General features: G+C 55.4%; 1 protein-coding gene across 1 annotated transcript in view; it reads left to right on the top strand.

The window, feature by feature from the left end:
- PLCG1 (phospholipase C gamma 1) overlaps nucleotides 1–13,794 on the top strand; it is a 38,646-nt gene that overhangs the window by 20,030 nt on the left and 4,822 nt on the right. The window contains exons 2-24 of the mRNA XM_025398619.1: nucleotides 2,598–2,750; nucleotides 2,862–2,955; nucleotides 3,099–3,146; nucleotides 5,418–5,502; nucleotides 5,608–5,691; nucleotides 5,925–5,959; nucleotides 6,170–6,242; nucleotides 6,346–6,447; nucleotides 6,683–6,801; nucleotides 6,884–6,969; nucleotides 7,044–7,164; nucleotides 7,884–8,052; nucleotides 8,197–8,319; nucleotides 8,402–8,503; nucleotides 8,590–8,777; nucleotides 9,107–9,307; nucleotides 9,384–9,503; nucleotides 9,587–9,767; nucleotides 10,801–10,878; nucleotides 11,722–11,825; nucleotides 12,034–12,130; nucleotides 12,408–12,477; nucleotides 13,057–13,214. Coding sequence (XP_025254404.1) covers nucleotides 2,598–2,750; nucleotides 2,862–2,955; nucleotides 3,099–3,146; nucleotides 5,418–5,502; nucleotides 5,608–5,691; nucleotides 5,925–5,959; nucleotides 6,170–6,242; nucleotides 6,346–6,447; nucleotides 6,683–6,801; nucleotides 6,884–6,969; nucleotides 7,044–7,164; nucleotides 7,884–8,052; nucleotides 8,197–8,319; nucleotides 8,402–8,503; nucleotides 8,590–8,777; nucleotides 9,107–9,307; nucleotides 9,384–9,503; nucleotides 9,587–9,767; nucleotides 10,801–10,878; nucleotides 11,722–11,825; nucleotides 12,034–12,130; nucleotides 12,408–12,477; nucleotides 13,057–13,214 — 2,591 coding nt within the window. The remainder of the gene's footprint in view (nucleotides 1–2,597; nucleotides 2,751–2,861; nucleotides 2,956–3,098; nucleotides 3,147–5,417; nucleotides 5,503–5,607; nucleotides 5,692–5,924; nucleotides 5,960–6,169; nucleotides 6,243–6,345; nucleotides 6,448–6,682; nucleotides 6,802–6,883; nucleotides 6,970–7,043; nucleotides 7,165–7,883; nucleotides 8,053–8,196; nucleotides 8,320–8,401; nucleotides 8,504–8,589; nucleotides 8,778–9,106; nucleotides 9,308–9,383; nucleotides 9,504–9,586; nucleotides 9,768–10,800; nucleotides 10,879–11,721; nucleotides 11,826–12,033; nucleotides 12,131–12,407; nucleotides 12,478–13,056; nucleotides 13,215–13,794) is intronic.

Here is a 13,794-nt window from a genome sequence, read left to right as displayed (position 1 = left end):
CAAAAGGCAGAGTTTGTGGTGGTTCTGCAGTTTCTGATCTAGCCATTTCCCCTGATGGAAGCTCCTCCTTCTGTCCTTGGAAGCCCTGTGTTCTCGGTTAGGTCTTTTATGGCCCAGTTCTCCCTCCCTCTGTTTCTACCTGAGTATAACTATTCATTTTTTTTTTACCATCCCTATTTGATTTTCCCTCCCTCTGCCTGTGTACCTGCATTTTTCATTTCTTCTTTCAGTCATTAAGCAAGCCCTGGAGGGGTCCTGCCTGGCCTTAGGTGTATGAGCAATGTATGTACATGTTTGTATACAAGAGGCATCAAGTGTATGAGTACCACAGGAAGGAACTTCTCAGTTGGGCCCTTGGTGAAAGAGAAGGGAGCCTGGGAGGTGGATATTTCCAGACTAGGAATCAAGATGAAATAGGGATAGGAAGCAACAGCTATTCTTGCCCTAGGAATGGCTTAGTGGGGATGGAGCAGAGAGGGTGAGAGGGCAAAAGCTGGGGAGGTAAATTCCTGAGCCCTGTCACAAAGAGCCCTCAAGGCCATAGAAGGTGTTTGTTTTCCTTAGACTGGCAATGGGCAGCCTCGGGAGGGGCTTAAATGAGGTCTAAGGGGGTCAGAATAATGTTTTATGAAGAGCCAGAAGACTGGGGAAGGATGGCTGATTGGTGAGAACCGGGGGCAGGGAAAACAGCAGGAAAGGCAGGATTCTCAGCTGGAGGACAGGCTGGAGGGGTTTGCTGAGGGGTTAGGTGGTTCCAGGTAGAACCAGGAGTGTGTCAGGGATCTAGGGTTAGGGCCAGAAGCAATGCCCACTGTTCCCGGTGGGATAGATGTGGAGTTCTGTGGCAGTTGCTAGAGGGACAGGACAAGAAGAGAGCATCTGGGGGAGTTGGGCTGTTAGGACATTCCAGCTAGGTTGGTGTGCAGTTTGGGCTGGAAGGGCTCCTGGGGTGGGGGCTGGCCAGGCAAATGCTGGCACTGCATCTGGCTCCAAAGTTACCAGGCCAGTCTGGGTTTAGAGCATTTCAAGAGGCTTCAGAGCTTAGGGAATACTCAAAGAAAGTCATCGCTGTTGGCTAAGCCAAGCTTTTTTCCTTTGACCTAATCTACCTTAAATTGGTGACTTCTGGGCTGGAATGTCTGCCCTCCGGCCAGCGGGCAGCCCCTCCCTGTGCTGGAGAGTGTGTCAGAGCCTGTGCACCTTTGCTGAGGGAGCAGAGGAGTCCATTGAATGGGCTCCCTCCATGCCCCACATACAGTGCTGAGTGTTTCTAGCTGTTATAACTTTTGATCTTACCAACATCTTTCTGATGCTATTGTATGCTACTCTCTTATGTTACTCACTTCACAAGTGTAGCAGTGAGGTCAGAGCGGCTGTCACTTTATTGAGATCACATAGATGTGAGGTGGAGCTAGGATTTTAGTTCAGCCAGTCTCACCCAGAGCTTGTGCATGTTTTTTCTACCACCCTGCCTTCTAGAGAAGCTCAGTCAAACCCTTTGCTTTACAGATGGTAAAACTGAGACTGTGAGAAGTTAAATGAGTGAACTCGTCATTGTCTCAAGTTTCAGTGGCTGAGGCAGGTCATCTGCTATTCAAGCCCCTGTACCTCTCTGACTATGCCCTGTGAAGGCCAAGGGAGCATGCAAGGGCCTTGGATAGCTATGATAAGGAAATGGTCCCAGGCAAAACAGTGGTCTGGGTCCAGGATGACTGTTGCTCTTGGACAGCCGATGCCTTGGTCATGGGATGGAGTGGGGATTAGGCCCTTTGCTGAGACTCGTGTGGGGATGTCTTAAGCAATTAGGCATTTCAGGGATGCACCAGTCCTCTGGGCCTGAGCCTACTTCCCAGGGATCCTGAGGCCCATCTTGACCTACCCAGCCCTGCCTCTGGGACTTTATGATTTGATTGGTGTGTACCTCGTCTCAGGAAGTGGTCCTCATGAACAGCCTTGGGTCCCTATTTCTCCTTCTGCAGTCCAGCTGTTTCGCAGGTCAAAATGTCTCAGTGAGGGAACAAAGATAGGAAAGGGACACCCCACAGAACCGCCTTTCCCCCATATGGCCCTCTCTGACGTCTCAGCCCTTACTTAGCAAAGGCCTATCCCTAGACTCAACCCAGCCCTCTTATTACCCAGAGTGACTGAGTGGTCTTGGCTCTGCCTCTGGGGTTCTTCCCTGAAAGACAGTGTAAGAATGAGGAAACCGGCCAGGCGCAGTGGCTCAAGCCTGTAATCCCAGCACTTTGGGAGGCTGAGACGGGCAGATCACGAGGTCAGGAGATCGAGACCATCCTGGCTAACACGGTGAAACCCCGTCTCTACTAAAAAGTACAAAAAACTAGCTGGGCAAGGTGGTGGGCGTCTGCAGTCCCAGCTACTCAGGAGGCTGAGGCAGGAGAAGGGCGTAAACCCGGGAGGCGGAGCTTGCAGTGAGCTGAGATCCAGCCACTGCACTCCAGCCTGGGCGACAGAGCGAGACTCTGTCTCAGGAAAAAAAAAAAAAAAAAAAAGAATGAGGAAACTAGGCTGCCCTCCTTTCGGTATTGACTCTGGGAGAGCCCAGCTTGATCTTGGCCTCTTTGCTACCTTCCTAGTTGATATTCGAGAAATCAAGGAGATTCGCCCAGGGAAGACCTCACGAGACTTTGATCGCTATCAAGAGGACCCCGCTTTCCGGCCGGACCAGTCACACTGCTTTGTCATTCTCTATGGAATGGAATTCCGTCTGAAGACGCTGAGCCTGCAAGGTGGGAGTCAAGGGGGTGGAGAAGGTAGGGGATAGTTAGGGGATTGCCCGCTCATTCCTGCCCAGTGGGAGGTATGTGCCCTCGGTGCAGCTGATGATACCTTGCTCACAGCCACATCTGAGGATGAAGTGAACATGTGGATCAAGGGCTTAACTTGGCTGATGGAGGATACATTGCAGGCACCCACACCCCTGCAGATTGAGAGGTAAGAACCACTCCTGAAGGGGTTAGGGCTGGGAGCATTAGGGACCAGGGGGACAGAAACAGCAGTCCCTTTGTGTGCCCAGGCATCTCCCGGGCCTGGCCGTAGATGGAGAAGTGGCCCTCACCTCAGGCTTCTTTCTCCAGGTGGCTCCGGAAGCAGTTTTACTCAGTGGATCGGAATCGTGAGGATCGGTAAGTACCGAGCTGTGACTCTAGCCCAGCAGGGTGGGGATGGGCATCCAGAACCTTAGCCAGGCCTCTAAGTAGCTGCCTGGAGAGCCAGAGGACCCAGGGGACCTTAAGCGGGGCCAGGGCGGTGGGCAGCAGGTTCTGCCATATGTAGCTTTCTGCACAAAGTCCTCTGGTGGCCTTGGTGTGAGCTAGTGAGAGGAGCCAGCCACATGCTGTGTGCCCTGCTGCTATGGGCAGAGACTGGGTATGTAGAACTGCCTTTGGGTGTCCTGGAGGTGAGGGTGGCCAGTAGTGTGTGAAGGGTGCCCTGAGGCTTATGGCTCTGAGGCCTGGTGTGGCAGCCAGAGGGGCCAAGGAGAGAAGGGGGAGCAAAGACCAGATGGTGTGGGTGCTGCACCGTGGTGAGATCCTTTGATCTAAAAGAAATGGGAAGCCATGGAAGGGTTCTGAAGAGAGGAGTGATATGACCTGATGGGTTACTCAGGACCCCTCTGGCTGCTGTGTGGAGAGCTCAGTTAGCTGTTTCCACACTCCAGGTGAAAAATGAGAATGCTTGGATCATGATGGTAATGGTAGGAAGTGGCTGGATTTTGGCCATGTTGTAGTTTGAAGATAGAGCCAGAAAGAATGTCCTTAACAAATTGATTTTGGGGTTTGAGAGGCATTGAGGATAATAGTATGCTCTTTGGCTCGAGCAACTGGAAAACAGAGTCGCCATTGACTGAGATGAGAAGATCATGGGACGAGCCCATTTGGAGGGAAGCTCAGGGGTTCACTTTGAGGCGTGTTAAGTTTTCTGATGCCTGTTAGCTGTTCAGGGAGAGCTGTTGAGTAGGCAGGTGGTTAGACTGAGTTTAGGTACATACACAGTGGGGGCTGCAGATTTTAACTTGGGAGTATGTAGATAACACTGAAAGCCACAGGGCTGGGTGAGATCACCTAGGGGGCAAGCAGACCAAGAAAAGGGCAGGGTCCAGTGGCTGACCTCAGACCACCCCCATATTAGAGATTGGAGGGGTTGGGGACAAACAGTGCGGTAAGAGGAGAACCCCCAGAGTGCTGAGTTCTGGCAGCCCAAGGAAGAAGACAGTGGTGAAATCTGACCATTGACCCTTGGATTTAACATGGTGAGAAGAGCGGTGTCAGCCAAGTGGTGAGGGGCTCACGGGAATGAGAGGGAGCAATATGACTCTTGCAAGGAGTTTTGCGGCGGCGGGGAGCAAAGAAGAGGGCAGTACTTGGAGAGCTAAGCAGGGGCAAGACACGTGTTTTTGGTGGAAGAAGTAACAGGCTGTTCGTATGCTGATGGGAAAGAGACCACAGAGGGCAAGGTTGGTGATGCAGGCAGTTGCAACCAGAAGGCCTCTGTTTCCTCACTGGAAAACAAGGACCCTGATAGCACCTACCTCCTGGGTGACTGAGGATCAGAGGAGGTGGCACCTGTACAGAGCCAGCCCTCCCTCTGCAGCGCTTGATCCACTCAGTGTGGCGCTCAGCCCCCTTGGGGAATTTTGGTGCCTCCTCCCAGGCCCTTGGGGCTCAGAGGAGGTGACCCCACCCTCCCCTCCCCTCCTTGACACCACTTTCCAGGAGAGAAAGCCCCCCTTCCCCCTTCTCGTCCATCCTGTTGCCAGGTCCAGCAGTGTCCCCAGCCTCACATCGTGGGCAGGACACCCCTGGAGAGCAGGGGCCTTGTTCTCTGAGCTTCTTTCCTGGAGCCAGGCCCTGTCTAGCCCCAGGAGGTGCCCAGTTGCCAGTCATTGTATCTGGTGGAGCATGCACCTCCTCCTCCCTCCCCTTCATGGGTTAGTGGGTTCTGAGGACCAAACTCCCAGCATCCCAATGGGCAGCAGGTAGGGACCCGCTGCCGTGCTGCCCCCAGCAGGGATGTTGTGAGTGAGCCCTGCCTTCTGTCTTGGATGGGCTGACTGCCACCTTGGCACAGGCCTGAGCAGTGCCGGTGGGAGGGGAGGCCTGGAGAGTGGTTTTTCTTCCTCCCATGCCTGACCCACTTTACTGAATCTGTTCACATCTTCCTTGCCAGAATTACAGGCTTTTTTTTTTTTTTTTTGCTCAGATGAGGAACTGAGGTCCAAAGAAAGGAAGGGACTAACCTTGGTAACCCCATGGGTTCTGATCCAGTCTCGCCCTCAGGACTCCAGGTTCCCAGAATAGTGTTGTTTACCTGTCCAGCCCCAGGTGGGCTCGACCCACAGGTCAGAGGTCATGAGAAGCTGGATGAGACCACTGGGGATGTCCCTGTTTTCTCAGTATATCAGCCAAGGACCTAAAGAACATGCTGTCCCAGGTCAACTACCGGGTCCCCAACATGCGCTTCCTCCGAGAGCGGCTGACGGTAAGTGCCCCCCAGGGCTGTCTGTAGTTGGGAGCAGGGGAAGCCAAGAGCCCTGCAGCTGGGGCCCTGACTGCCTGACTGGCACTCCCGCTCTATACCATGCAGGACCTGGAGCAGCGCAGCGGGGACATCACCTACGGGCAGTTTGCTCAGCTGTACCGCAGCCTCATGTACAGCGCCCAGAAGACGGTGCATGAGCCACCTGCCCTCCCTCAACCCCTGCCCCTGCTCCTCCACCCCACCCCCCAGCTCTGCCTGCCTCAGCCCTGCTGCCCTGCTTAGGGGCTTTTGGGTGCCATTTCTCCAGTTCTTCTCCTCTTGAGGCCTATCCCCATCTGCTGCTCTAGCCTGTCTTCTTACTAGCCCCTTTCCCACATGGCCTCCCAGGGGCTCTTGCCCTGACCAGGTTCTGTTTCCTGCAGATGGACCTCCCCTTCTTGGAAGCCAGTACTCTGAGGTTTGGTTTGGAGTGGGGAGGTGGGGTTTTCCCTGGGCCCCCTTCATCTCACCACTGGGCGATTCCTGATCCAGGTGGGAGGCAGTGGGAGTAGGGAACCATGCTGGACCATTCTGGGAAGCTGTGCTGGCTGGGAGTTGGGTTCTGCCTTCCATGGGGCACCTTGTTGTCTGTTGACCATGCTAGCTAGCTTACCTTCTCTCCCTGCAGGGCTGGGGAGCGGCCGGAGCTTTGCCGAGTGTCCCTTCCTGAGTTCCAGCAGTTCCTTCTTGACTACCAGGGGGTATGGCTGGGCTGACATTGGCCCAGGCTGTCAGGTTGTTGGGGGGCTGGGCTCATCAATGACTGGAGGCTTCTCTCATTCCCTGTCCTCCCCACCCCATCAGGAGCTGTGGGCTGTTGATCGCCTCCAGGTGCAGGAGTTCATGCTCAGCTTCCTCCGAGACCCCTTGCGAGAGATCGAGGAGCCATACTTCTTCCTGGATGAGGTGAGTCCGACGTTTCACCCATTTTTTGTCAAGAGAATGGGTAGGGGTGACCAGAACCCCACCTGGGCTTCAGGAGCTAGACGCTTCTTAGGGATGCCACCTTGTTCCTACCTACTATGCATCTTGCCCACCCCCAGTTGGGACAGAGCACTCTCTCTCCTACCCCCAACCTACCATCTCGGGTTGGACCAGGCAGGGACTCACTTTCTCTTCCCTTCCACATGTTCCTGGACAGTTTGTCACCTTCCTGTTCTCCAAAGAGAATAGTGTGTGGAACTCACAGCTGGATGCAGTATGCCCGGACACCATGAACAACCCCCTTTCCCACTATTGGATCTCCTCTTCACACAACACGTGAGTGTGGCTCCTTCGGGCCCACCCAGCTTCTTCCCAGGAGGGCCTATCTGACCATACATGCCTCTCCTTGCCTATCCAGGTACCTGACCGGGGACCAGTTCTCCAGTGAGTCCTCCTTGGAAGCCTATGCTCGCTGCCTACGGATGGGCTGTCGCTGCATTGAGTGTGCGTGGGGTCTGGGGCTGGGGGAGGGAAGATGGGAGGCCTGCCTGCTTGACCATGATGATGTTGCTCCCCAGTGGACTGCTGGGACGGCCCAGATGGGATGCCAGTTATTTACCATGGGCACACCCTTACCACCAAGATCAAGTTCTCAGATGTCCTGCAAACCATCAAGGAGCATGCCTTTGTGGCCTCAGAGTGAGTCAGAGGCTGGAGGACGCAGGGGTTAACTTGGCTCCAGCTCTCTCATTCTAGAGGGACAGAGGGCAGCAAGACTCCTCGAATACCCTGTCCCCTCTCCCTCAGCCTTTCATCTTTGTCCTTCCTCTTGGCCTCTCCTCGTCACCTGCTTCCCGTTTGAGCTGTTGCTTCCCAAGTTACACTTTCTGTTTCCTACGTGTTGAGCCCACTTTCTTTTTCATGGGTCCTTTAGACTGTACAACACATGCTCTTCTCATCTTCAGGAAACATGCCCTGCTTTCTTTAGGCCAGTGTCCTGCCAACTCCTTTGCTCTCACAGCCCAGGAGATTGTCTGTCTTCCCTATGTCCCATTCCTTCAATTCTGTTTACTGCTTAAACTGTGGTCACTGGTCTCCCTTAGCTCACCAGGGCTCTAACAGCTAACTTTGGAGGCTTCTCCTCTCTCCTGGCCTCTTTGGTGGCCTCATTTTTCTTGCACTGCTGAGCAGCCTCCATAATTGGGCCAGCTCGGGACTGCATCAGTGGCCACCCTTTGATTTCCACTGCTGCCACAGCTGTAGAACCCCCGCTGCCCCGCCAGTGGCTATGGCCTGGGATAGTTTTTATAGACAAGAAATCCCCAGGCCCTTGGCTCCCAACACCTCACTGTGAGGGGCTACTTAGACCCCAGAGAATCGCAGAATCTGTTTCACTGTGCTTGTCCCCCACCCCGCAGGTACCCAGTCATCCTGTCCATTGAGGACCACTGCAGCATTGCCCAGCAGAGGAACATGGCCCAGCACTTCAAGAAGGTGCTAGGGGACACACTCCTCACCAAGCCCGTGGAGATCTCCGCCGATGGGCTCCCCTCACCCAACCAGCTTAAGAGGAAGATTCTCATCAAGGTGGGGGTGGTGGGCTTATTAGGGAAGCCCCACACTTCTCAGTGCCTTGCCCAGGCCATGGCTTCAGCTGTGGGGCCTACGCCTGGGTGAGGAGGTGGGGTGATGACTGGAGTCTGCATTGCCTTGCTCTGGTTGCCCCTCCAGCACAAGAAGCTGGCTGAGGGCAGTGCCTACGAGGAGGTGCCTACATCCATGATGTACTCTGAGAACGACATCAGCAACTCCATCAAGAATGGCATCCTCTACCTGGAGGACCCTGTGAACCACGTGAGGACTGGGCCGGGCTGGGGGTGGTGGGCCAGTGGGTGTGAGGACCCTGGCTCACAAGTCCCTCTTTGGTCCATTCCAGGAATGGTATCCCCACTACTTCGTTTTGACCAGCAGCAAGATCTACTACTCTGAGGAGACCAGCAGTGACCAGGGCAACGAGGATGAGGAGGAGCCCAAGGAGGTGAGGAACCAGCTCAGGTCTGGGGCTGGGCCAGGTCAGGCCTGGGCCAGGGTCCCAGTGTCTTTGCTGTTGCCTTCCCCTGACAGGTCAGCAGCAGCACAGAGCTGCACTCCAATGAGAAGTGGTTCCATGGGAAGCTAGGGGCAGGGCGTGACGGGCGGCACATCGCTGAGCGCCTGCTCACTGAGTACTGCATCGAGACCGGGGCCCCTGATGGCTCCTTCCTCGTGCGAGAGAGTGAGACCTTCGTGGGCGACTACACGCTCTCTTTCTGGTAACACTTCCCATGCAGATGCACATGTTCAGTCAGCGTGTGTACACAGACATGACATCACCCAGAGATAATCAGTTAACATTTGAGCCTTTGATCCAGGACAATAATTATGCTTTACATGGAACATAAATTTCTCTCTCTCTCTCTCACCCCCGCCATACCCCTCCCTTTTCGGTTCATTTGAAGCCTTTCAGTGCAACTGCCCACACCTGAGCTCCTCAGGAGATTGGCCTCCCTCCTTGAGGCTCAGTGCCTCATTTGAGGTGGAACTTGGTCTTTGGGGCCCTGGCCTATTTCTCCCAGCCTCCCTCACGTTGTGTCTTCCACAGGCGGAACGGGAAAGTCCAGCACTGCCGTATCCACTCACGGCAAGATGCTGGGACCCCCAAGTTCTTCTTGACAGACAACCTCGTCTTTGACTCCCTCTATGACCTCATCACACACTACCAGCAGGTGCCCCTGCGCTGCAATGAGTTTGAGATGCGACTTTCAGAGCCTGTCCCACAGACCAATGCCCATGAGAGCAAAGAGTGAGGGAGGGACCTGGGGGTGGGCAGGGCAGGGCAATGGGTGGTGCTGGCTGGGCCTGACTCTGCCTGTCCTCAGGTGGTACCACGCGAGCCTGACCAGAGCACAGGCTGAGCACATGCTGATGCGTGTCCCTCGTGATGGGGCCTTCCTGGTGCGGAAGCGGAATGAGCCCAACTCATATGCCATCTCTTTCCGGTGAGGGGTATGGCCCTGGGTGGTGGGGCCTTGCTTGGGTCTGAGCTGCCCTGACCCTGTGTGACTGTTTTGTCCTTGTGAAGGGCTGAAGGCAAGATCAAGCATTGCCGTGTCCAGCAAGAGGGCCAGACTGTGATGCTAGGGAACTCGGAGTTCGACAGCCTTGTTGACCTCATCAGCTACTATGAGAAGCACCCGCTATACCGCAAGATGAAGCTGCGCTATCCAATCAATGAGGAGGCGCTGGAGAAGATTGGCACAGCTGTGAGGGGCTGTGGTAGACGGGGCATGGCAGGGGAGGCAGGAGAGACCCAGAATCTTAGCAGTCACTGGATAATCTGGATATGTGTAACAGCAAGGCCTGGGGTGTTGTAGGAGTTCATAGGAAGGCCCCTGAGTCCAGCTGGGAGCCAGTGTGGGTACCAGGAGGGTGTCTGGGAGGAGGGGACACCTGAGCAGTGTCCACAAGGATGGGGACAGGCACATAAGCAGCGGGTTCCCCATGAGTCAGGGTGAGGAGTGAGGAGGTTCTGGGGCTCACGCTGGGAGAGGTGCACACTGTGGAAGCTCATCAACCTGGGCTTGGCCTGGACTCTGTCCTAGGGCAGGTAGGAAGAGGCTACCCAAGAGTAGCTGTGGAGCCTCCTGGTGGATGGTATGGAGGGCAGAGCCACAGGAGGTGAGACCACTGAGGGAAAAAGTCGGGACTCATGGCAGCACAGCTGGTGATAAGGGCCCTGGACAGAAGAAAGGGGTCTAGGACCAGGAGATCAGTTGAGAGACTTCTGTCCTCAGTAGACAGGGCTGGCTGGGGAGAGGCCTGTTGTCCACTGGCACCAGGGGCTCAGGTGATGGAGAGGAGTGGCCGGAGGAGTGTGGGGAGTGGAAAGGCTCTTCCTGACTTTGGGCTCAGCAGCGAACCGATGAGCCACTGAACTAAAGCACTGAATATGGGTAGTCTGTGAAGGGCCCACCTGCACATAGCTCAGAAATACTTGGGAGTTTGGGCATTTCGGACCTGAGAGATTTTGGAATCCTGGACTGGGCCTCATGTATAAGAATGTGAAGAAAAGAAAGGGTGAGACCCGGCCTGAGGCCTCTGAAGCCATCTCCACTGAGGTTGAAGGATCCCTGTGGACCAGGTGCTAGTGGTGGTGGCCGCCTTGGTGGCCTGATAAGGAAGGCCAGGTGGAAGTTTGCTGCACTGGGGGAAAGGGAAGCTGCTGCGGAAGCCAGTAGCTGCTTTCTACCTCTAGGCTCTGGGGCATTAACATATCCCATTGTGTCCTGTTTCCAGGAGCCTGACTACGGGGCCCTGTATGAGGGACGCAACCCTGGCTTCTATGTAGAGGCAAACCCTATGCCAACTTTCAAGGTACAGCTCAGGCCTCTGGGCACAGGAAGCTGGGGAGGGTCCCCAGCTGCTCAGCTGCTTGGGGCTTCATTTCTGTGTTCTGGGCCATCTGTGGTCTTTATGGAGAAGTGGTGGTTGTGGTTTTCCGAGGCCCAAGAGGTTGTGAGAGATGTGTGGTTGGTGAGCGACCGCAGGTCTTCCAGGGCCAACCCACTCCCTAGCCCGTACCCTTTAGGTCAGCAGTGACCCTTTAAAACTCCTGTGGGTGACCCCCATTTCCTCCCTGGGCAGCAGCGGAGTAGGAGCTGGGAGGCACACTGGCCACTCATTCCCCAGCCTCGTGGAGCTCTGTCACACAGGTTCTTTTTCGTTTTGCCTTTTTCTCTAAAAAGGCCTGGGCCCTGTTTTTCACTCCCTCCCCTCCACAGCCAGGGGATCTGGAAGGAGGTTTTTCTTTCCACTTCACAGATGAGTGGTGGGGTCCCATCCAGGCCCCATATGCTTCCAGGTCCCGGGGAGGCACTCAGGGCAACTGCAGACCCTGCCTTCTTGGCCTGCCAGCCCTGACTCCTGGGAGCGGATTCAGGGTTCTCCCTGTGGCCCAGGGTGGGGCTTAAGGTTCCACCTGGGTCCTGAGGTACTTCACTGGCAGAGGCCCTGCCTCTTTGATCATATCTGTCCTGGAGCCTCCCTGCAGGGCAGTAACAAGAACTATAACTGGGGCCTGTTGATGGCAGTGTCATCTCCCACTGGCCTGACCCCAGGCTGGGAAGCCCAGGCACACGTGTGTGTGCACGTGAAGCCCCAGGTCAGCAGTGGCAGGGAGAGCCTTTCTGCTCTGACTGGTGCTTCTCACCTCTGCAGTGTGCAGTCAAAGCCCTCTTTGACTACAAGGCCCAGAGGGAGGATGAGCTGACCTTCACCAAGAGCGCCATCATCCAGAATGTGGAGAAGCAAGAGGGAGGCTGGTGAGCCAGTGGTGTGGTAGGCCCAGAGTCCAAGGGCCCCATTGGAGCTGGGGCCCCCAAGACATGCATTTGTGATGTGCTTGTCTCCTGTGTGCACCAGCAGTGCCTGCCTCAGCCTGGCTTAGGCATGGGAGCCCCTACCAAAGGATACCCTCCTCATGGGAGTTTGGGGTGGTTGCTGGAGGTTAGCACCTTATGGCTCCTACAGGTGGCGAGGGGACTACGGAGGGAAGAAGCAGCTGTGGTTCCCATCAAACTACGTGGAAGAGATGGTCAACCCCGTGGCCCTGGAGCCAGAGAGGGAGGTAAGACCAGAACCACCTGAGGAACAGCATTCCCTATCCCTAGATTTTCCTTGGCATGCCCCCATCACACAGTCCCAAGCACGCACGTGCATGCACAGACACCTGTCACATGGACTGGTCACAGCCCATGTGGCCATGCTTGTAGTCTCCCATATACGTGTGCTACGTTTGACAGTCACAGGTGCACCCACAAGATGTATTTGTTCCATGCACACGAATATCCCCTCACACACGTGCAGTAGCCATGCTGACCATTGGTGGGCTTTGCTTCCCACAGCACTTGGACGAGAACAGCCCCCTAGGGGACTTGCTGCGGGGGGTCTTGGATGTGCCGGCTTGTCAGATTGGTGAGCTCCCATCCGTTTTTCTTCCCCACTGTTCCCTAGGGTGAGGTTCTTTGTATCTCTCTCCTGCTCCTAGGGAGGAAGCTGATGGCTGAACCCCAAAGGCTGCCCTCACTCCAAGCTCTCCCCATGCTCTGGACATCCCCTTGACACCCTGGGCTCCCTCTGTCACCCTCAGCTTTGACCCCTGCATGTTTACCCCATGCCAGGCACTGGGGAACCCGTCAGAATCAGCAAGGATGATGCTCCTGGTTGGCTGACATCCCCAGGCCTAATGGGTTGCACCACAGGGATGTGACAAGGCTTGGAGATGGGGTGGAGAGGGAGACATAGCTTGAGGGAAGAAGCATGAGTCAGAGCTAAGTTGGAACACTGGCTTCACCACAACCAGCAGTGACTCGTTTGAGTTTGCAGCATCGTCATCTGTAAAATGGGCCTGCAGAGCAGTCCTTCCCCTCATGGGGTGTGGGAAGGAGGAAATGGGATGAGATAGAACTCATTTGAGCCAGTGCCTGCGGTGTGAAGTGGGGTGGAGGGGGTGAGATGTCTATTCCCAGCTTTTATCTGCTCTCGCCCTCCCAGCCATCCGTCCTGAGGGCAAGAACAACCGGCTCTTCGTCTTCTCCATCAGCATGGCGTCGGTGGCCCACTGGTCCCTGGATGTTGCTGCCGACTCACAGGAGGAGCTGCAGGACTGGGTGAAAAAGATCCGTGAAGTGGCCCAGACCGCAGATGCCAGGGTGAGATCCTGCTGGAGCCTGGTGGGGGGCAGTGTGTGGGCCTGTCAGGCAGCTGAGGCCTCCAGCTCCCAGCACAAGCCCCCTCAGAGCAGTGGGGCAGCCAGTGGCCTATGCTAGATAGGCCACAGCCCCTGCCTTAGCTAGGGATGGAGAAGAAACAGACACATGAGATGCAATGTGGAGTGTTTAGGTCATGTTGAGTTTGAGATACTGATGGGTTGTTCAAATGGGTCTGCTTAATGGGCAGTTGGATACACAAGACCAGAGCTAAGAGGTGAAGTCCTGGGCTGGAAGCAGGAGTAGAGTGGGGGCTGAGGCATAGAAGGGATGAGGTGGTGTTGCATAGGAAGAGAACTTGGGATGGATTGAGAAGCTGCATATGAGAAGGCATGGGCAAGGAAAGGAGCCCAGGAAAGGCAGGTCAGACAGACTGCAGGCCACTGGTGAGGGAGGGGGTCTGCTGTGTTGAGGGCTACAGAGGTAAAGACAGGCACGATAAGAACTTGTAAGTGCCCTTTGGATTCAGCAGCAGCAAATAGCCCTGGTGAGACTTGAGCTGCATCAGTAGCATGGCTGGGGT

This window comes from Theropithecus gelada, chromosome 10 (assembly GCF_003255815.1).
Source record: "Theropithecus gelada isolate Dixy chromosome 10, Tgel_1.0, whole genome shotgun sequence".
Taxonomy (NCBI): domain Eukaryota; kingdom Metazoa; phylum Chordata; class Mammalia; order Primates; family Cercopithecidae; genus Theropithecus; species Theropithecus gelada.
Note: the sequence above shows the minus strand (reverse complement) of the source record. Positions and strands in the feature narration are given on the sequence as shown.